The following is a 22254-nucleotide window of genomic DNA, read 5'->3' on the forward strand; positions in this document are numbered from 1 at the left end:
TTTGTAAATTTGAAAATTCCTCCCTTAGTAAATACTTTGCGTACGCGTTTCCGTCGAGGGTTCGTAACTCGAGAAACCCGGTCTCCACGAGATGGATTGCGAACATACTATGCAAATTCTCCGCGGACTCGAATGTTTCCCGGTGCGATTCAAATTAACCGGCTGATGGGAAAATTATTTGGCCGACTGCTATATTCTGTGTCATAATGAACGGATCATCTCCGAGTTTGGCGAGAATTTCATACCGGTCGCGCGAACCGTCTCTTCGTCGAGGAGAATTAATTCTTGATTAGCAAGAAGATCTAGTGGAAATTATCGCGTGACATTCCATCCGTTGGCCCGATTCAAATTAATAGATCTCGAAAATTTTCACCGATCAAACTAGTCTACGTTCGTGAATTCGTATACTTCGGTATAACTACTAAAATACTTCGATCCGTGTCTGCCTGTTTAATTTTCCTACAGACGCTTTCGCCTCGGGGCCTCCCGTCAATCTCCGATCGCAGATTACACGGACCTTTCTAACGGGAAGCTTAAAAAGCCGGCTCCGCATCGATGGCTACGCCGAAACCGAGGATCGAAGAGGATGGCGCTAATTAGCGGGAACATCGAGAAACGCTTGGAAAACGTTGGGAACGCGGGAAACGAAGCACGCCTATACATATATGTACATGTACATAGTGAGAGAAACCGACAGCCACGAAATCCGTTGTCATCGATCGCCGGCATTGTCAGTCGCCATTGTTTGTCGACTCGCGCGACGTTGATAAGGGCGGCGATTCGCGTTTCGCAGCATTATCTTCAGAGGATAGTTGGCGAAACGGGGGCAGATTCTTTGTTTTCGTCACGGTTCATCGATCGTTTTGTAACGTGCGCGCGCTCCACTTCCGGAGTTGATCGGAGAACGCCGCGCAGCGCCGACCAGTCGTGGATCGAGAAAGAGGAAACAGTGCCGTTCCATCGACGTCTGTCGCGATACCATTTTTTTCTTATACAAATTTCGTAACACGGAAGTAACGCATTTTGGCAAACATACGATTAGTTGTGATACTACGAGCTTTCAAAAAGTATCTTTAATTAACTCGAATAATGTTGTTTTTCCACAGTGTTTTTGGCGATCTCTCCAACTTGTCGAAACACAGCACCGGACCATGCAGTGTGCACAACCGCAACGGATTATTGCGAAATCGTAGTCGCGTAGCGGCCGAAACGCAACGTATCCAGGTTAATTGAGGATAATCCAACATATACGTATTTAGTATTTAGTCCATTCTGGTACTCGTTTCGATATTTTTATTACGCTGAATTCGGGAATCGGGGCGTTATTTTCTCCATCGTTTTTTCCTACTTAAAAAAGATCTCCGGCATATTGTCGTATTTGAATGCGCCGAGAATATATTATCAAGGAATCGTACAAGATAGACGGTAGCCGAGGTTGTTGTTCGACAAAACCAACATTTCAAATGTACCGAATTATGCACACTTGTCGCGGTATGGCTCGATGTATCGCAACCGTTACGTACGAAAGTTAATGTATAGCTACATCTTGATAATCCCATTCTTATTATAGACATACCGAGGGTAGCAAAACTGGCGATTGTCCAAACGAAACATCTGATCGGTCCGGTTCAAAATAGAAAATCCCGCGAGGTGAAAATAGCTAAATGAAAGTCTTCGAACTTCCAAATCTCTCGATTCACGACTACTCGGTTGCGATTCTGCGAAAGCTTAAATAGAATCGCACGTCGCGGAAGACATTCGTCGACGAGACCAGGTACCGAGCAGTCTGATCCGTGCATCAAGATGCTCGACAGCATTTTCTTTTTCGAACGGTGTCAATATTGATTACTCGTGGTACGAAATTGGAGATTTAAAAGAGGAGAGCATAATAGACGAAAGCAAAGAACGAGTAAACGTTGACTCGCGAGGGGAATAGCGCCAGATAGTCTGGCCACGTCGTCTGACATCGACATCGACTCCTGGTGGACCGCGCATCGTTACCCCTTCGAACAACTCTGGTCAAGCTAACCAGCAACCACCGCCCCTCGAGGCAAACATTCCTGTAGACCGGCCTATCCAAAGCGCGGCGACGGTCGAGCAACGATCACGAGCTTTTGACGCTTTGCTCCGATTCGAGGGTGTTTTGAGTTACGGGGCATAATCTTTTAACGCTGCGAAGGTTGTCGCGGCCTACCGCTGCCAACGTTCTTCGACTATATCTGTAAGTTGAATCTTGTACGATCGACTAGACACCGTTGCCTAGACGGTAGTATAGCAGTGCATAATTATCTCTAAGCGTACGTGGAAATGTTTGAAAATTATTACAGTCGTAAAACGGTTTAGTTCTAGAGTTCAAAATAGTACTTTTCGTTGAAGAAATAGATGGCCTCTCGTTAAAGAGGATTCGAATAATGCAGGTTTTACGTGACGAATCCTTTGGAATATAATTCACGGATCGACACGCCGCACGAGAGCACGTAAAAAGAGAGAGGGTGGTAGAGGATCGAGCAGCTTACGAGAAGCGCTCTAGAGAAAATCGCAAACTGCGACCGTTTGCTATGCAAATTCGTACTAGTCGCCGACGCCACCGCTCCCCACTCTTTGTTTTTATTTTCTCGTCATCGTCGAATGGGGTTGCACGGGCGCCAGGACGGCTGTCTCTCTCTCCCCGGACTTCTTTTGGTAACCTTCCAAGCCAACTTCCGGTCCCTTGGCCGAAGTTCAACGCGTTCAGTTGCGTTCATACCGGCACCTATCTGCCTTCTCACTAAACAAATACGTTCGAAGCGAGTTTCTCGACAGAAAGGACGAATTTCGATCCGTGCAAGTTAAGTACCGTTCGACGTAAAGAGTTCTGCAATCTATCTTTTACGTTTCGAACGGTACATCTTCGTGCTTGTTTCTCATACTCTGACAAATAACGTAGCCAAGTTTTCGCGTCGTAGTCTCGACACGCTGATAAACAACCTTCTCGAGCAAAACAACTTTGCACAGTTCGACTGATCGAATTCATAGTACCGACTTTTAATTTTGAACGCATCTATCCTAACGCAAGTGGAAAAAGTTAGTAGGAACGAAGAGTTGTAGCAAAGGGTGAAAACGTTTCGTCGATCCTTTGAAGGAGATTCGAACGACGTCGAAACACGAGGTCCAATGAATTTCCGCGCATTTAAACCGGAGAGAGGGGTGAGTTTCGTTCGCCGACGATGCCGACCGGTTCGACTCTTTAATCGCGCCAATTAATTCGAGGGTAATCCAATTAGGAAGCTAAGAATTAATAAAGTCTGCGGAGCACACTGTCCACGCTGTCGATTTCCATTCCGTTCCACGCTTTCACCACCGTTTTTCTTCGATTCTGTCCTTCGTTACCACTTACGTTTCGCACCCAAGTCGATGAAAACACGACCAAAGATCTTCCATCGAAATAAATTTTTATCACCGTCACTTGGATTTTTCCAGTTTATTGGCCTGTGAAATCTCGGGAGTGTCGATTGTCCCTTAAGCTCTCTAGTTATTGCATTCATAGAGAGAAAAGTTGCCAAACCGCGTGAAAACATGATACCTACGAAATATCGAAAAGCAGAGTTAGAACTTTGAACGAATAATTGGAAAAAAGCATCCGTAGTCTTGGCCGAAATTTCTCTAGCAATCGAAGCGTGGAGCGAAGTTTCGCTCGACATGGTCACGGTGCTTTGTAATTTCAGCGGAAAAAGGACGTACGAGAGTTCTGAAAAGATCACTCGGTCCGCGGATTCCTGGGATGAACGGTAAACAGTGAACGGTGAACACGGGAACGGCGAGTATGGAAAAAGGTCGAAAGCGTGCCGAAAAGGATCTCACGTTCGTATCCGCGCGAGGGATTCTCGCGAGTACTCGTCTTCCGGTTCGCGTGGCTCGCTCGAAATCTAGGTTATAACGTCGAGTGGCCCATTTTGCACCGCCTTTTCGAGGAAAACCAATTTTGTTGTGCACGCAACGCGTGTTGTCGCGTCACCTCCTCTCTAAATACACTGAATTCCTTGGGGGTTGTTGACGATCAACAGATTCCATCGAGTAAGACAGATTTTCTTGCCAGTTTTAATCGACCTTCGGGATACTCTTTAGAGTTACGGAAATCAAATTTCCATACAAAAGGAACGACGTTCGATTCTAAAAAAGAGTGCGTTCCGTGTATGCCCCTCGTGGATGCATTTATCGTCACCATCGTATTTTCATTCCTTTTTCGCAAACGTCCAACGAAAGCGATCGTTTACGACTAAAAATGGAAACTAGTTTCCTTCGATCCGGGAAATTAAAGTTTCGCTCGTGCGTCTGCGAGCAGCAGAATTATAGGTCCGACTCTCGAATGGTCTCTCAACTCGACCGAGACTGATATCGACTACGGACGAATAGAAAAACTATCGATTAAATATAAAATGCAAACATCTATCGGCGTACTTGCGCGTTCTACCTTCGTACCGAAAAGCTACGATTATAGGCAGTTGCATCGTAGTCGTTAAGATGAATCGAGAGTGTAGTAGGTCGGCAGTGACTATAAACGGTGTGCGCGCGGTCGACTCGCGAATCGCGTCCACTTTCTCTATCCGATCCAACTGGGAAGTCGTAAATCCCCTTTACCATTTACGCCATCGTATCTGGTTCGAAACGATGAAACTACATGCCCGACACGTTTTATGCAACGCAATGCGTGCATAATAGAAACGGTTCAGAAAACCGTTTCGCGTTCAACAATTGCATACTTTCGTGCTGAAGAGAAACATTGAAAGTTTAAGAAAAAAAAAAGATAAAAATGATCGTTACACTGTTAGTTTGACTGTCTGTTGCATTGCATTCTGGTAGTAGGAGGGCAACGTCGCGTCATGCACTCGATGAGGACGGTCAAGTTCTCGGACGTTCCAACTTCCGATCGAGTTGGGATACGACATCGCGACTCTACGGTGGGATAGCGACGCACGTAACGATGACCGACCGTAGTTTTCGAACGACTTGGAATCATTTTAATTACGTACTTGATAAAGAATAACATTCGTCGCGTCAAGATATACCGATACGTCGAAATTAGTGTATTTCTCCTTTGAAATTTCTGCAGTTTGTACGTTTCACGCGTTAGCGAGTGCAAGTAAATAAAATCCTTCTTGGTCGAGTGTTCGCAACCAACAGTGCCAGTATGTCGTTATCGTCGTAAAAAGAGTGAAGGAAACGAGCACGTGGGCGAACCAGAATAGGCTCGGTTTCTCGTTGATCATAGTTGGCGTACCACAAACCGCTTACGCGTCTTCCAGACAGTCTTGTCTCGCTCTTTCCCCTGCCAGGTCGTAGAAAAAACGATCGAATCAGAGACCTTAATGGATTTCCAGAATGAGTTTCCCCCCGCCTTTAGTTCTCTCTGCAAATTGGGTTAGTCTCTGTCAATGTTCCCTCGGTCTCCTTCTCCTAGCCTCGATTCGTCCGTTTAGATAACTTCCGATCCGTTCCTGTCTAACCGTTTTTCGGATTTACGGCAACTAAGAAAGTAGCCGATTACTTTAACGAAACGAATTTAGACACCAAGGACGGAAGAAGACTCGACGAGAAAAGATCGCGATCTTTAACCCGTACTACATAGTTTGAGCGTACGAGTCGAGGCGTATTAAAGGTGAACGGCTAAGACGCGCGATCGTTACGAGACGTCGGATAAATGCTGGGAGAACGGAATAACGTTCCGGCTCACTCTTGCCGGATGTATTATCCGCGCAGGCTTGTCGGTAATTGACATGGCGTTTACGTCCAAGGTAAAAACGTTATCGTCGATATCGGCGAGATCGAACGTCGTCGTCGTCGACTTTTATGGACGACCAAGTGGCCACTCTCTGACGTTCGATATTTCGCGGTAGGCCCCCAACAGATTCTTCGCCACGTCCGATATCCTTTTCTCAGCCACGATAATTAACGCAGCCATCGCGGCAGTGCTCTGGCTGCATTCGCCAGCGACAAAGATTCATTTCTAACAGGTATAAATAGTGACGCTAGTAATTTGTTTACATTTGATGAGAGATCTCGAGAGACCACGAACTCTCGAGGTTACGTGTCTAAGATCGTCCCTTCTAAATCTCTGGCCGCCACAACGAATACGACAATTATAAGCATTCCCGCACGGGAACATCCTCTAAGGGTTAATTATGCATTCGAGTCTAATCACGAGATATCACGAGAGGGGTATATAACAGTCACGATTCACGCTGGGGCATCGATCGGGCGTATATGTATATACGTATGTTATTAGGCGATCGTTAGCTTTTCAGTTAACAGGTTCGCAGAAAGATTATTAAAAAAATAGTTTACGTCGACTAACCAACCCCGTGGTTTCAGCAGTGAATGCAACGCGTTCGTATCCACGTTTTCTTCGAGTCGATTTATGCCCTATTCTTTGCGAACGAACATCGATGTTTCCACTTCGTAATGCTCGATTTTCCAGGATTTCGACGAATATTTTTCCGCGGCGCGTTTTCGGCTTGCCAACTTCTCGCGAAAGACGAGTTTTCTTTTGGAAAAGTGAGCCAAGTTTGGTCCAAGAAACGTGAAACGTTCGCGCCCGATGTCTCCCGGAGTAATTTATCGAATATGTCTGTTCGCGAAGAATAACGCGCGAAAGAAAATGTCACAAGGTCGTAGTCGCTTAGGTCTCAGCCAACTTAGATCCAGCAATTTGGACTCTGGCCAGATATTTAATACCGCGTCTTTGCGATCGGATCATTTTCACAAGTCGATTATTATCGAGCATGTTTCGCGTACGATCGTCTATTATTCTCTACGTTAAATTAAATCGCAGCGAGCATCCGAGAAAACGAATGGCTCGATCGAGACAGTCCTGGAACGGATCACGCCGCAATAAACTAGGATGTAATTACTTTGCTTCTGGTGGCGAAATCACGGACAAGCAGAAATCAGTTTTCTCTTCTGCGACGTCGGGGAACGCGGGCACACGCTGCGCTGCCTGAGAAATCCCCGATGAAAATCTTTTAATGTACCTTGTGTAGTCGCGGACCGTTCAGCGGAGCGATACACGACAGACTTTTTCATTCTTCGCCAACAAAGGGATCGTGTTGCATACGCCGTGCGCCATTCGCTGCCTTCAAGGGGATGCAACCGAGGCGGCGCGACGCAACACGGCGGTGACTGAGGACGCGGAACGAGGGTGGAATATCGGAAACAGTGGCAACACGAACCTCTGAAAACCTGTTCGCGCTGTTTTGCGGTGGGATAAAGGCGCCAGGGAGAGATAAACCGAGTCCGTTGCTAGATACAGTGACGTAACCCTCCAAGAAACCAACAACCCTCTTAACGATCGCAAGCGATCGATCCTCGCGATGAATCTTCACCACTTTTTCCAATCGGATAATTGCAAATTCAAAGTATTTTCAAAGTTCTAAAGTCGCTACGTTTCAAAGAAACTACGTCGTCGGCTGGCACGCTATTGACCTATACTACTGGAAAACGATATACACCAATATCTACTTGTATTCTAGATCAGTATTTTAAAATATTATTTCTGATCGTGGTTCGAATGTTGTTGGTGTTCCTTCGGTAGGCTGAAGAAAAAGTTTCTAATCACGAAACAAGACCGAGGCGTATTCGTAACTGCTACCGCGGAGTTCAATGTCCCCTGGTTTCAGACGCGAACGAGAGTCGCCTAGGAGAGAAGGAAGAATAGAAGACGGGATTTTCGTTGCGGAGCAAGTTTTTGGTCGAACAAGTTACGCCACTGATTGCGTCACGAAACCATTTCATCCCTTTCATCTTGTCTCCTCGTCCGCTGGCGTCGTTGTGTCTCGGCGAGTCCTCTCGACTTGTACCCGACAGGGCTGTTTTCAGGTTCACTGGCGGAAAGCGAGCACGAGATTCTCGACATTTCCGCGACATAATTTTCCTCGCGTGCATCTTGCATCCTACCAGTGTCTGTTTCTTCGTGCAACTCCCCTCGTTCCCTTTTTCTTCTTCTAGGTATGGTTTTAATCTGCAGGCCTTATTCAGGACGCCTTTTCGTTCCGTTGTACACGTTAATTGATAGTATTGTTGTCTCTCTTTTGTTTTTCGAACAAAACTCTCGCGTTTCGAGCAACGTTATTTTTGGTTTCGTAAAATCTACCGAACGATTTTTCGGTCGGGTTTCGCCAACTTTTCACGATAAAATCATATCAACTACACTTTTTCTATTACAACCATCGACAAATTACACGGACGATGGTGATCGTAATTAGGGAACGGAATAAGAAAATGTCCAGGTTTTCCCGTAGCTCAAAAAATTTGCAATTTCGCGACCGAGGAATTTCTCGAATAGCCGATTCTACGATGATAACTTTCAAATTCGCAATTACAACCAAGCTCGGGGTTTCCTTGTTGATCCTCGCATAGTCGAGTCGACGAAATGAGAATGAGAAGGTCGAAGAACTGCTTTGAACTCCAGCTGGAATTGCGCGTCGCACTTTTATCCCCGAGACGAAATTATGTTTCTTTTCTGTCTCCGCGCGCGTGTTGGAATCCCACCGAATTCTCGTCCACGATATAAAAGTTAATCTGGAACGAGGAAAGGGAGCGTGAAACGGCTTTCGTCGTGAAACAGAGGTAGCGAGCGACGCGGGAAGTTGATTTGCTACTAGAGGAGTAAGTTGGACGCGAATTATTTTGGTAACGAGTCCTGCACAAACTCGACTAACAAACTCTTAGACCGAGCAGAGGTCCGCTTTAACATGCAATTTTCCCGGGCAGAAAGACTATCTCGTCGATACTAATTTATTCAAATACGATACGTTTCTTTTGCATTTGAAATGGTAAGCTGCTTGCCAAAACCTGGCACGATAATCGATACTGGAGGTGCGATTAATCGCTTTCGCCGTTACACTTTTTCGCCATTTTGTCACGGTTTCGATCAGTCGTTCCAGCTCGCGATCGTTTCCAAGTTGAAAAATGTGGAACAAAGGTTTAAGAAAGGAACTCGAGGATTAGATAGGGAGAGTAAATATGTGTGTGTAAATGCGCGCGCAATAGAGAGAGATATTGAAAACGAGAACGCAAAGGAGAAACAAAGAGGAAGTAAATAAGCGCGTGTACAAACCAGCCGATGACCTACTATCGATGCTTTTGTAGACCTGTTTCAACTGCGTTCCGGCACAATGGAAAATGTAGCAACTCGAAACGTGGCTAGAAAGAGGGAGAGGAGACCAGCACGAACAGAAAGGAGAGGAGAGACGTACCGTCCTTTTATCCGCGACGAAAAAACTGTGTCGCCCATTGTCGACCGGTACCCATCGCGGAACAATCGCGATAATGAGAAAGCTACGCAGCCGAAGAATTTTGCTCTTTCCCTCTTCTTTCTCCGCTGGTAATAGTCATCGCTAGCTCCCTCCATCCACAGTTTCTCGTTCCGGCCTTCGTATCTCTGCCATCCTAACCACCCCCGCGAAACCAGCTTCCTTCCTTTTGTCTTACGAGGCTCGCGATTTCCATCGTTGCTACGACCAGCCGAATCCTTAACGATTGCTTCGACGCGCGATCGAACGAAATCACCCTTACCCGTCACCGTGTTATTATTTTCTCGTTGCAGTCACTAACGGATGGTATCGACGCCTAACAGGAGACTTACTCTCCGAAACGCTTTACCGCTGTCCAAAGAATCGCTCAATGTCAAGTTGTTCCTGACCTAGCGAACGCATCTCCCTATTATTCCTTTCTCGAGCTGGAAGACAATGAACGCGCATTCCACGGAACAACATTTATTCCGATCCTTCGCCATTTATTTCCGGCGTCATCCTAAACAGTCAGCCACCTCGCAATGATTCAATCAACCGCGAACGAGCTTACCGCGCCAATCCGACGGTTTTATTGTCCCGGAGCGAAGGTGGTGGAACATGAAACTTAATGGTCGCGTTGTTCTTGGCGGGATTCTCTTGCCAGGATTCGCGCTGATTAATAGCCAAGCGCTGCCATAAACGCTGACATATTCGTCGCGCGTGCTAACGCTAACGTTATTCTCCGTGGAATTTCTTCGACTCGGGATCCACCTTTATTTCGAACTCGACGCGATCGATCGGTTTTCGGTCGATCTCGTGTACGGCACGCGACGTTCCACTCATTCGGCTGACACTACACAGGGGATTAGAGAGCCCTTCTTTCTGCTTTTCAAAGTACCGCGACTGGTGCTGTCTGTTTTTTAAATACTGAAATACAAGAAAGAGTCGGTTGCGAGATCGTCGTGTTAACCGAGGATCGACAGCGAATTCCAAGGGCCACGATTTTCCTAAAATGAGCATCGCCCGCCACGCTATGTTTAGTATTAGGTAGAAACAGACTCGTGTCTCCTTGCTGACCCGCGTCATCTAGCTAAACTTGGAACTTAGGCTTTCAACTGGCTTGCGTTGAACGTCCCTCGACGTATTCCACCATCTTGTCATCGCAGACTGTTTATATAATACTTAACACGGATTGCGCTGTCGATATTTTTGGAACGCCACGTTCTTCTTTCAGTCTAGCGCGCATTTTCGCGCATTCGCGAGGTTCCCTCCCTTTTAGATGCTACGAACGTATCGTTTCGTTTTGAAAAAAAACCACGTTGCAGATTGATCGTTCTTAGTACCGCAAACTGTTGGTCGCTGTTCGGAGACTCGGAGCGATCGAAAGAAAAAAATGTTATCCGCCGGGCAAATATCGTATACCATTTTTTGGATTATTTTAATTCTTGAAAATGTTATCGATAGTTCGATAACGTTCTCCTTACGCCCTGATACAACGGTCGATGATTTTCAGCGACTTTGAATAGCCACTCTATAGAAAGAAAATCCTATTCGTTGGACGAATGTCAGTGTTGCTTAGATGCGAGCCTTCGCGATGGAAGAGGGCAAGAGAGCTGCGGCCAAAGTCGCCGAATGGTACGGATTTAGCCGACATCTGGTCCAGTCTGTTCTCTAGTTCGGTGAACGAACCACCGATAGGATTCGAAATAACTACCTCTTCTCGACTCCACTCTCGATTCTGCAGACCGAGAAAGTCTGTACGAAACGATGGCGGTCGATCGAATCGAAGATCCCCTTTGGAATACGTTCCTCGAATAATCGGCACATCCTAGAGAACGACTTTCGATGGAAAACGTTTTGTCGTTCGAATCACGTCTTTGTTGCTCTGAGAAAAATGGTTTCTCTCGCGTTTTATAACTAAAATAAAACGACAAATACTTAGAGCTCGGAAAAATAAGGATAATTAGTTGCGTAATCACGGCACGCGATCGGGGAATCAAAGGAAGAAACAAGAACCTCGTCCGCGTTGCAGAAATTCCTACGGAGCGGAGGAAAGGGGGTGAAAATGCGACGTAAGATCGACTCTAGCGACACACGAAAGCGAAATCCTGTAGCAGCAACGTGTAACAACGAGTCGACTCCACCGAATGCACGCGATAGAAATTCCTCAACGACGTAGCGTATTAAAAACGCAAATACGATCGCGGGTATAACGTAACACGTAATTGAAAATGTCGCTTTGTGCGCGAAAGCGGCTCGTTTTTCGAAACAACCAATTATCCTGACCGTGTACAATTTCCGCGAACAAATCAACGAGCAAATTCGTGCATCTTTCAACGGCACGTCTAGCCGAGTCTTCGCTGGCCGCGTTCCTTTCAAAGTTATGTACATTTTTTGCGAACCCACGGTTTGCCGAGAAACTGGCTAAAGCGAACGACTACAAGACATATTTGAAGGGGAAGTTGTGCAAAGTTGAGGGACGACTTTGCGCAGGGAGTTAATGGTAAGATTGCGATGAAAACAGCCTGTGGCACGACAACGTCGCCGCAAAGACCGGCATACTGCGCATAGCGTGGAATATTAAACGGTCAAAATGAAATTCTAAGAAGAGAACCGTCGACTGTTTCCCATTGACGTTCCTCGATAATAGCCATGGCAGCGATCAAATTCCTTGTACTTTCTTTTCGATTACGTTTATTTTAAGAAAGTAAATTTATTTCCTGAAATTATCGCAACGATCTTTATTCGTACGCGAATCAATTTTCAGCGAAAAGAATCGTAATTTTAAAGCTTCGCAAAGATTGGTGGTAAATAGAACTCGAGAGAAACCAACCAACCACCAACCAGGAATTCGGCTACCCATGTTTCGACTTACGTGAAAGCAAAACGTTAAGGCAGCGTGACGCGAATGATCTTGGTTGATTCAAGTTCAAGGTTCCTCTTGCGTAGTACACGAATCGTGATTATACCCTAGGTTATCGGGCAATTTAGCTGCCCTTGTAAAATCCTAATCATTAATCTTTTGCTCTCTATTGTTGCTGCTTGCTTTCTACGAACCGATCCGGATAAAATATAGATAAAAAAACAGAGCGGCTAATCGTCGATCGAACGGGCATTTAGCGGGGAAATACTGAAAGGAAGATACGGTAAACTTTTGGCAATGCGACACCCGTGACCCAATTTGCTCGGTAAAAGAGCTCATCGGATGTTTCGATGCCTTTTACGCGACTTTGGATTCCGAGGAAAGATTCCGCGATCGATAATTGAAAATTAGCCGGTGGGAAGGGACGTCGACGAAACCGGCAACTCTTGGCGCGAGAAGGAGATAAAATTCGCCTATTGTTCGGAGATTCTGTTCCCAGTTTTTCTCCGTCGGTCTTTCATTTCCCAGGGACGAAAGGCGGGAAGAGCAGAGAATGGAGGACGAGCAGATAAACGGTCCGCGAAAACAACGAGAAATTCAAGACCGGCGGAACAGCAAGCCAAAATCTATGTACCAGGGTTGACGCACGAGATCAGACCCGTTGGTAACGATAATCGAGTTCCTTGCAGCTCGGAGGAGTTTCAATGGAATATCTCATTTTAGCGCTATTGTACGTTCTCGTAAACGAAACGGTACAGAGATATCTACGTGTACACGAGTCGCAAACGATGCAACCAGGAGTCATCGATCAATACGCGTTGGAACAAAACGCGTTTCTCGTTTCTCGCACCGTTTACAACATTTTCTTTCCTACCGTTTACTCAATCTTTTTAATTATACGTAGGTATAGAGGAATAATCTTTGAGCAATATCGGCTAGAGTCGGTTAACGACACTACGATGCCCGTAATACATCCCGAAAAAACTCTCTGTTCGATCGATCGTATCGAACCAGACGCATCTCGTGCATCGATTTTCTTACGCAAGAAGTTTCTACGACGGAGCCGCGACGCGTCGCGTCGCATCGCATCGCATCGCATCGCATCGCGTCGCGTCGCGTCGCGTCGCCTCGCGTTGGTTCATCGATCCGCGTTCACCAGTGATTCGCGACTTCCCCTCTCGAGAGACTAATTTACGCGAATTTGGGTCGCCAGATATACGCGCGTGCCGATTGATTCGCGGTTTCTGATCGCCGGAAACAACGCGCGGTCCAACATTGTCGCGATTTGGCTGTAATATTTCGCGAGTTTTATTCTACACCCGACTGCCGCCGGAATTATTGATTCTGGCATACAAACCGCACCGATGCTCTTCAATTTCCTTCCTTGGGGTGAAGGACGAAACTGTTTTGCCCAGATTCATTCGTCGATTCCAGCCAGACTTCTTTACGGTTACGCGATGCTTTTTGCAACTTTTCAATAATACAATCGACCGCGGTGACCGTTGACAAACGACGGACACGAATGTTGCGGATCGCGGATTCGTTTGGCTATTAGCGGAATTTCGGAAAGATTTATGACAGTGAGACGCAAGTCGGTCCGATACGTTAAACTTTTCACGACAGAACATTAATCTTTGGACGACTAGCCGATGCATCGGTGCAACGCGCACTCTCAATTTAAATTCTATTCGTCTCGGTTGAAATTTACTAGGCTATTCCAAGCAAAAGATAGAGAAATTTGTGCGTTACGCGCCTCCAAGATCTTCTATTCGGGACACTTTAGAGCTACACTGTAACGGCAAAGCTATGAGATCGTCGGAATGACGGTCGACCGGAAATTATCCGTCTTGTTGAAAACTACGTTCCTCCGGAATTTCATCATTTATTCGGCATTTATAGAAGGCGGACAAACACGATCCGAAAACTTGTCAACGGTTTGGTGGTTCGCGGCAAGACTGCTCCGAATAATCACCTCATTGCCGGTGTGTTCAACAAGTCACTGCCACGAGGATCAAGCCTCCTCTCCATCGACGTTTCCAGAAAGTCACAACGATAACCGACCGATTGGCAGTCGAACGATCGATATCGATATCGATATCGATATCCAGCACAAGAAGAGCGTCGGTAGCGTTCGAGGCGGTGAAAGTTACGCGACGAGTAACGATTCGTGTGCAGAGGCGCGAACAAACACACGCGACAACGTACGCTTTGCGACTGAGTTTGATATCCTCCGGCGAGGGTAGCCCGCGGAGGAGAGCTCTGCCCCCACTCGGCTGGTTACGAGCGGTACCACCGGTCCGTACGAGGAGGCGCAGGGCAAGGAAGGGTGTTCTCCTCGATGTCTATAAAGCGACGCGAGTCGAGTACGCGTGCGCGCGACAATCGTGTACACGCTTTGCCTGCAAAGTGGCAACCGGTGGCAACCGGTGGCACCGCACCGGCATCCTCCACGTCTATTTACGCAGACGATGCACCGTGTCACGCTGATCGGACAGATCGGACGCGCAAACCACTTGCACACACGAGGGTGTATCGTCGAGGACGATGCACCCCACCGACCAGCCTGCTACGTTATTCATTTCTCTCCTTTATTTTCCACGCTTACGTCTTAGCGCCTAACGACCTATGCGCCACTTTATGTCCTTTCAAACGCACGTTCGTTAAACTTGTTAACTCTGTTTCGAGGCATCTAGGTACTCGTTACGTTCGATACGCGCCTCAAGTTTGCTGGTTTCGGTTCGTAGTGTATTATTAAACTACGCTTTGGCAGCGTTGCGAGTCGCGGATGCATTTACACGAACGTTGTTGTAACTCGGCTTAAGCAGGATTTAGGTTATACTCGGGGATCACGTGCTTGCAACCAACGAACGCGTTAACAACGCGACGCGACGCGGTGCACCGCGCGTTCGCCGCTGTTGAACGAAATTTAACGCGCGTCTCTAATCGATGCACTGTCTACGCACGGTAGATTCTGCGCACGGCACGCGACTAGAACGACGCGATGCATCGCGATCGAAATTAATCTCTCTTTTACGGCGGAGGGAAACCGGCATGGGAGAAATTTCAGTGAAAAATGTTTGCCAGCACGGGTCGCGAGTACCGCGACGTTTCGGAGAACAAAGTCGCGACGCGAGCCAACGAATTAATCGCCGCGCCACGGTGCACTCGATAAACAACAAGCACCGATGTAGAACAGCACTCTAAGCTCTCGAACGCGAGCGCCGGGAACGGGAAAATTTAAGGTAACGTTAGCTCGCAAATTTAAGGCGACCGCATTGGCGTCTCGCTAACCATCCTCGTGTCGGTGAGTATTTATGGAAAGGATGCACCGTCGCATTAATCGGACCATACCACGAGCCGATGCACGCCACACCCCCGCCAGTCTACAATCTTTGTTTCGCTAATAACGCGTTCGATGCCTGCGGTTACCCTTCCTTCCCCCTGCGCTACTAAAACGAGACTAAACCTGACTCTTTCAAATTATTATACAACCACCATCTTTTGCGATCCAAGAGCAAGATATTACGACACTTGCCACGAGATCTACCGGATACGTTCACGTTCTTGTTCGATTACCTGTAATAAGCTAGTTAACGCGTGCAATTTAACTTATTTAATATAACGAAACAGCGAGATATTGCATTCCAGCGTGCGTTGTTTGCCCGTGGGCGGAACATTCCGTTGGTACCGATTCGCTATAATTCCAGAACTAACAGGCACGCAGAGAAATCCTACAACGTGTTCCGTAAAGTCATCGTCGACGATGAAGGAGCGTGAGCGTAATCTAACGCGAACAACAAACACATGCAACGCTTAAAAACGCCATTCCATGCAACGAATCTAAATAGTACCACTTTCTTCTATTACAATAAACAACCAAAAGTAACGCACGGCAAATATTTGCTATCGATCACTATTGATCGTTATCCGGAACGTTACAATTCCACAAACTATTCGACTGCATTTTTCTTTGTATTCTGAAATATTTAATAATAATCCCCTATGAAATTTGATGGAATATTAAACGAAGCGACCAGCCACAGAGTTCAATTATCCCGGCAAACGAATAGTTTGCAGATCACGTTCCACCTTTGGATCAGTTGAAAACGGATACGAGCGTAATCGCAAATATTATTTCGCGTCCGTGCGCAAATCATTCTTACTTATTGACGTTCGACGATGAATCGATAAGCTGTTGTACGCCAACAGGAATCTAACAGTAAAGAAACGTTGCAATTAAAAGACATCTCGCGAGTCTGCGAGCAAATCGAATAAACGGAGCACGCGTATCACGAACACCACGCAACCATGTCCAACCATTTATCCCCGTTCGTGCAGATGCATATTTCTATGCTAATCCGAATCGTTTGAGTTTTAAAAACTTGTCAAGGACTCGAAACTGGATAGGAAAATAACCAATTTATAATTTGATTCAAGCGCAGAACAATACCGACGGAGATTGCGAGTCGTCGTTGGTTCGAAACCAGCCTCCACCCCACGAGACGACGGTAGAAATCGTTATCCCGGTTGCACAAAATGTCGGCAGAACCGAGCAAGAAGCCCGATGAGCTTTCGAGCTGGTTGTGTTTGCGCAAAAACGGCCACCAGAAGCGGCAAAAAGAAGAAAAACGCGGGTTGCTCGCTAATGGCCAGACAACGACCGTGCTCGGAGACGCGACAGAGTTAAGGAGCCTTCGGTCTGAGGTTTCAGCAACGGCGAAAATTCGCTAAAGTATCGATGACGTCCTGGATTTTCTCCCCCCTCTTCAACCCAAGGTTAAAATACCATCAAAATATATAAGTTGAAAGATCGGAGAATCTTTGAGGGGATATCCAACTGCCCATCGATGGAGCAACGTACTTCGAGGGTTGTTTTAGTTCGGTCCCAGCGATGGATTAACAATTTTCGGACTAATCGCGATCAAGTTTTTATCGGCGATGCGTTTTCGTAGCGTCGAACATCGAGAACGCCGCGCTTATCGTGCTTCCACCCAATAACGCCGCGTTGAATCGCGATGGAACGTTCCTCCTCGTCGCGTTCGACTCGACCGTTTGGGCAACCACTAAAACGCTTATCTGTCGACTTTATGACCAAACGTGCTTACAAATTGGAAAAATCGTGATAATTATTTCGATCTACGGGTCAAATGTACGAGCGCGCGCTGTTTGGTTTGCTTGCAGCGGCAAGATAAAATTCGGTGTCGACGATTCGATGAATTTAGCGGAACAAACGTACCGGACGACTCTTTCTCGTTCCCCAATTTAATATTAATCGCGTACCGTACCACCAGACGAGCCTTATTCCTGCGAGCGAGCGTGTTTCGCATTGTACCTCGCGGATGTGTAGGTCGGTTAGAACGCGTCGCAACAGGTGCACTCAATTCGCGACCCTTTACGACCTAGCTTCTGCTACAGGTATGCACACAGGCTGTACACACGCTGCAAAAGACCGAAAACTGCGACGGAAGATCTCGTGAAAAGCACACGGACGTTTTTTCCCTCCCGGTTGACTCGCGTGTCTACAGCATCCTCTCCTCCTCTCCTCTTCCCGGTTTACTGTTCTTTTCTCGGCATTTATTTTGTTTCTTGCACGGCACGCTGCGCACTCTCGAAGCGGAGTGGAAAATTACTCTGCTTCCTCGGCTCATTTACAGTCGCGCGCGCTCCCTTCCCTTCCTTCCTCTTGTGTCTTTTTTCATGTAATTTTTAATCGCAGCGACGGTCAACTTTTGAGAAAGCTCATTCGGAGACCTGAAAGCTAACCCGGTACGTTCGAATACGTCTTCAAGTTGATCGACGTTTTTATTATTCTCGAGGAGAGAGTAACCATTCCCCCGGAGACGATAATCGAAAAAGTCTGTAGCAACGATAAGTCGACCCTTGGAGCGTTAGCGTTCCGAGCAGAACACGGAATTCGACGGGGACGGTTTGGCGGTGGAACGAGGGTGTTCGAAATACCGCATAGATCATACGTATTCTTACGTTCGCACGCGTGCCGGCAATTCCGTGATTCGCTGCTTTCACACGATCCCCGCGCATTGTTGTCCGCTAATTTACGGATCAATTAATTAGCCCCGTGTAGCTCAGATATTCCTGGTCGCTCGGACCGCCCTTTATACGCGTACCCCCCAATACCATCCGCTCTCGTTTTCCTACTTCTTGCGAAGGAATTTCCGTCTAACTTTGCGTTCGTAGCACTTTGCCACTCTCTTAGGACGCTGTCCTCCATCTTTGAAACGCAAATCAGACCTTTTTTGCGAGAAGGCTGGCTAAAAGAAAAGTTAGGAAGGTAGCAGCGAGACGCAACGACACGATTGGGTATCCTTTGGTGCAAACGAGTGCAAAAACTGTCTGTTGACGTTTATCGTTTGTCCTCGTATTAAAGTAACGAGAACCATCGACTGCGACTATCGAGCGCGTTCTCTCGCGAAGCGCCGGGTGGATTTCCTTGGTGAAAATATCATGGTGCGTGTGCGACGCGTCGGTCAAGACTCGCAAACGTTATGGATGACAGTGTCAGCGACAGAGGGTCGCACGGCGGACAGGACAACGCGATGTCAGTGTCCGAGGGTGCAGAGTGCAAGAGACAACGAATAATTCATCCCTCTGCAGAGATGCGCCGCACATGTAGTCGGTGCAGAGCAAATATCACGTCCGTGTTGTACCCTCGCTGGTGCAACGTAATCTTTCAACCGCACGGTCACTCGTTCACGCGGCGTGAACACGTTTTCCAATCAAGTTCCGCTCGGGGTGCGTCACCTGTTCCTCCCAGGTGTTTCGGCGGCCGTCGGTTTTTCGAAACGAACGCGATTCGATCGAATACTTAATCCTTTTAGACGAAACGAGATCTCTATTCGGTACCGTCAAAGGATAGACGCGCATCGCCACACGTTACGAAGGATCGACGCGTTTTCGTCGACAGATTAATTTCCGACAGACTCGTTGTTGCGCAAAAGAGCGAGCAAATAGGTGGAAGATAACGATAACGTTCGCGCCGATAACGACGGTCAGCTATGATTATTAATCATGCGCAGGTTGCGCGTGCGAGTGTCAGCAGTGCGTGGGGAAGGCTGACTAATCGTTTCGCCATTACGGATTAATATACCCATGGTGGTCGAGGATCGTTTTGCTCCTGCGTTTTAACGGTCTACGCGTTTCGCAGGACTTGCTCATTGTTTTCCACACCCCGTATACGAACTACCGAAACCGGTTTTACTTTGTACATTTGGTACATTTGGAAATCCATGCTTTTCGAATGTACGCTTGTACGAATAAATAATTATTCCAACGCTTGATTATTCGAATTTGCTCTTTGCGTCTTGTATTTCTGGTTGCGTTTCGAGAGGAGCGCCAACTTTGATACGTCTGTGACGATCGTTGAGATGGTTATTATACCGCCGTCCGGTGGTTTCAACGACGGGAATACTCGTCTCTCGGTCGCAATAAAAAGGTTTAACGCGTTCAATGTTTGAATCGGTCGAGTCATCGTTGCTAACTTCGCGACCAGAGCCTCGTTTAAAAGACTTGAATTGGGGGTAAGTAGCCGCCATTAGGTGGACTCGATAACCGGTGTAGCTCATCTCGGACCGTCGTTGGAAATGTTCCGGCTCCTGGCTGTTTCCGGTAATGCGAATGCAAAACGAGCAAATTTTCCGGGTAGGATATTTTGCGGGAGAGGACGAGATCCTCCGGTAAACCAACGGAATCCTACTGGGCTGGTTGGCTTTACTCTGCCGCGGTCTCGCGCTAATGCAGCAATAAACATGCATCTATCCGAAACGCTAGGCCTTTCTAGACGCGAAACAGAGCTTCGGGGAACGAGGCGCATCACCGCGAGAAAGGAAGAGGCGGGTGCACAGGAGTTATCTACTCGAAACGACCAAGGCTTTGCGGATCGTTAAATTTTCGCGAGAAAGAAGAATCACTCGCCAACGATCAGATTATCTTTTATTCTGTTGGAAATAATAAAACAAGTTGTGGAATTTGCGCTATCGACGACACGCGATATACCGTTTCGAGAGAAATATCTTTATTCTTATTGCAAGATCTAACCTTCTTCTTCTTCTTCTTAAAAAATTATTTAATAATTTCAATTTCTCACTTGACCGACGATGAGTGAATTGTCTGCAACGGTGTCTGTCTACCTACTGAGAGAACACACGAGAAGCTGACGCGCTGGGAACTCGAGAGTAGTTTACAATGGGTCGGAGTAGTGTTTGCACGACCGTAAAAAGGGCTTACGCCGAGAGAAATGGTTGCTGGTTGGTCTCCGGTACCGTGCACCGGTTTATTGCGGCGACAGTTGCGTCAAAAGGACACTGCTAACATCGCCCAGCTGTTGTTATATAACGTAATCGTAATTGCTCTCAAAGTCAGCTGTTTTGCACCAATTTCAACGAATCGATGCACCTGACAGAGGAACGGAGAGAAAAAGTAGCACTTTGAAAATTTAAAACAGGAATCGTTTCATGCCCAACTGGCTATGAAATGATCAAATATATAACAAATTAATCGACTATTGGGACGAGGAAAATTGAACGTCATATTTTTTATTCTCGACCCAGCTGCACGTTGAAAATTTCTGTGCCAAATAATGCTTTCAATTTTGTATCGAATTTCAACGATTAAATACCAAACGAAACAATAGTATATATTTATACAAAAGATGTAAACCGCCTCCCAGAAATAATAATTAATTTAGTTTGTCAGACAATAGTTGCTTGCACATATGGGTCACCGAATAACGTATACCCAGGTCTCGTTCGTTAGAGAGCGGTGTGTTTCGGTATTAATAACGAAAATAAGTTTACACGGTTGCGTTCCTGTGTTTCGTAGTGCATCGCGCGAACATAGCGCACAGCACCGGAAGGAAGTTAATTACTCCTTGCTCCTGTTTCGATTTTTTCAATAGCCAGCTGCTCGACAAAAGCAAAAGAAAGACACGCGACGACGTTGCCGTGAAATGTAGGTTGCGTCGTGAAAAATCTGTTTTGAAATGTTTTATAACCAGTGGCGTTGGAATTTTTTAATTTTTCATGACACCGGTGAAAATTCTCGCGGAAATCCGCTGCGCTTCATCCGCTCGCTACGGAGCGGAGTTGAGAATGCGCTATTCCGTTCAGCCTTGTTTCACGATGTATTTCGGCCTGCGATGAATTAATAACGTACAAGTAGTTCCGAACAGCGATGTTCGAGGACGAAATTGAAAATTGCGTGCGTATCGATATTTTAATAGAACGTCGCGTTGATATTGCGATCGTTCTTAGGCGGTAAGAGAACCGAGTAGAAAATGATACATTTTTCGATTGAATGGGTAATGTGTTTCCCGATGCCGGCAGCAATCTCTGAGCATTTTTCCTCGAGTTTCAAAGTATCATCCGACGAGAAGGGGTTTCAGCGATTTTTGGAACAAAGGGAGTCAAGCGAGGAACGGTTGATTACGACGAGCGATTAAATTTTTCATTATCGAGGAAATTCTGCAACGTCAGAAATAAGTAATAATCGTTACAACGGTCCGTTCGACCATGAGAGGCTCTCTTTGTTTCTTTCGTCGAACGGCGATCCTGATCAGGATTAGTATCGACAAAAATCAAACGTCGCGTATAATTTTCGAAACGAGGAACGAAACGCGATATCGAAACGACAACGAAGCAATTTCATTTGCTCGCACGTTTCAAATAAACTCGGGATTTCGACGGTACACGGTGTTTCGAACGTTTTCGCTTCTCCCTCTTGTTCACGATTTTTTTCAGTTACTTTCGAAACATTTTACCATTCCAGAACTTTCAAACTGAAACGTAAAAGAAAGACGAGGCAAAAGAATTGCTTACGGCGTTGGAAATATTGCAACCGAGTCGTTTCCGTGGACACAAAACGTCGCATCTCATTGACGGCGATGGACAGTACTCGAAACTCATATTTATTCGCCGTCTGGTTTCTTTTCTTCGCTTCGGAGGATCTCGTGGCTAAAGCGCCGTAGCATTGTCATCGTAGCGTGATACTCGAACAAGAAGGGCAGCGTCTCTTTCTTGCCGCTTTGCTCGCGAATTATACACGGTTCGTCCACGCGGTTATTTTAAAAGATTGTCTTCTCCAGACGTCTTTAATCTCGCGATACGAGATCTC

General features: G+C 46.6%; 1 protein-coding gene across 5 annotated transcripts in view; it reads right to left on the reverse strand.

Annotated features, from left to right (window-relative positions):
• Msi (RNA-binding protein musashi) overlaps nucleotides 1-22254 on the reverse strand; it is a 96698-nt gene that overhangs the window by 55922 nt on the left and 18522 nt on the right. The window contains exon 1 of one of the 5 annotated variants that reach the window (XM_076769677.1): nucleotides 14102-14370. The exons of 2 other annotated variants lie outside the window; for them this stretch is intronic. In XM_076769677.1, the coding sequence (XP_076625792.1) occupies nucleotides 14102-14157 (56 nt within the window). In that variant the 5' untranslated portion in view covers nucleotides 14158-14370. Of the gene's footprint in view, nucleotides 1-13491; nucleotides 13726-14101; nucleotides 14371-22254 lie in introns of those variants that run through there. 2 more of the 5 variants (XM_076769674.1, XM_076769676.1) reach the window with 2 other exon arrangements.

The sequence above is a fragment of the Colletes latitarsis genome, chromosome 7, assembly GCF_051014445.1.
Source record: "Colletes latitarsis isolate SP2378_abdomen chromosome 7, iyColLati1, whole genome shotgun sequence".
In the NCBI taxonomy this organism is placed as follows: Eukaryota; Metazoa; Arthropoda; class Insecta; order Hymenoptera; family Colletidae; genus Colletes; species Colletes latitarsis.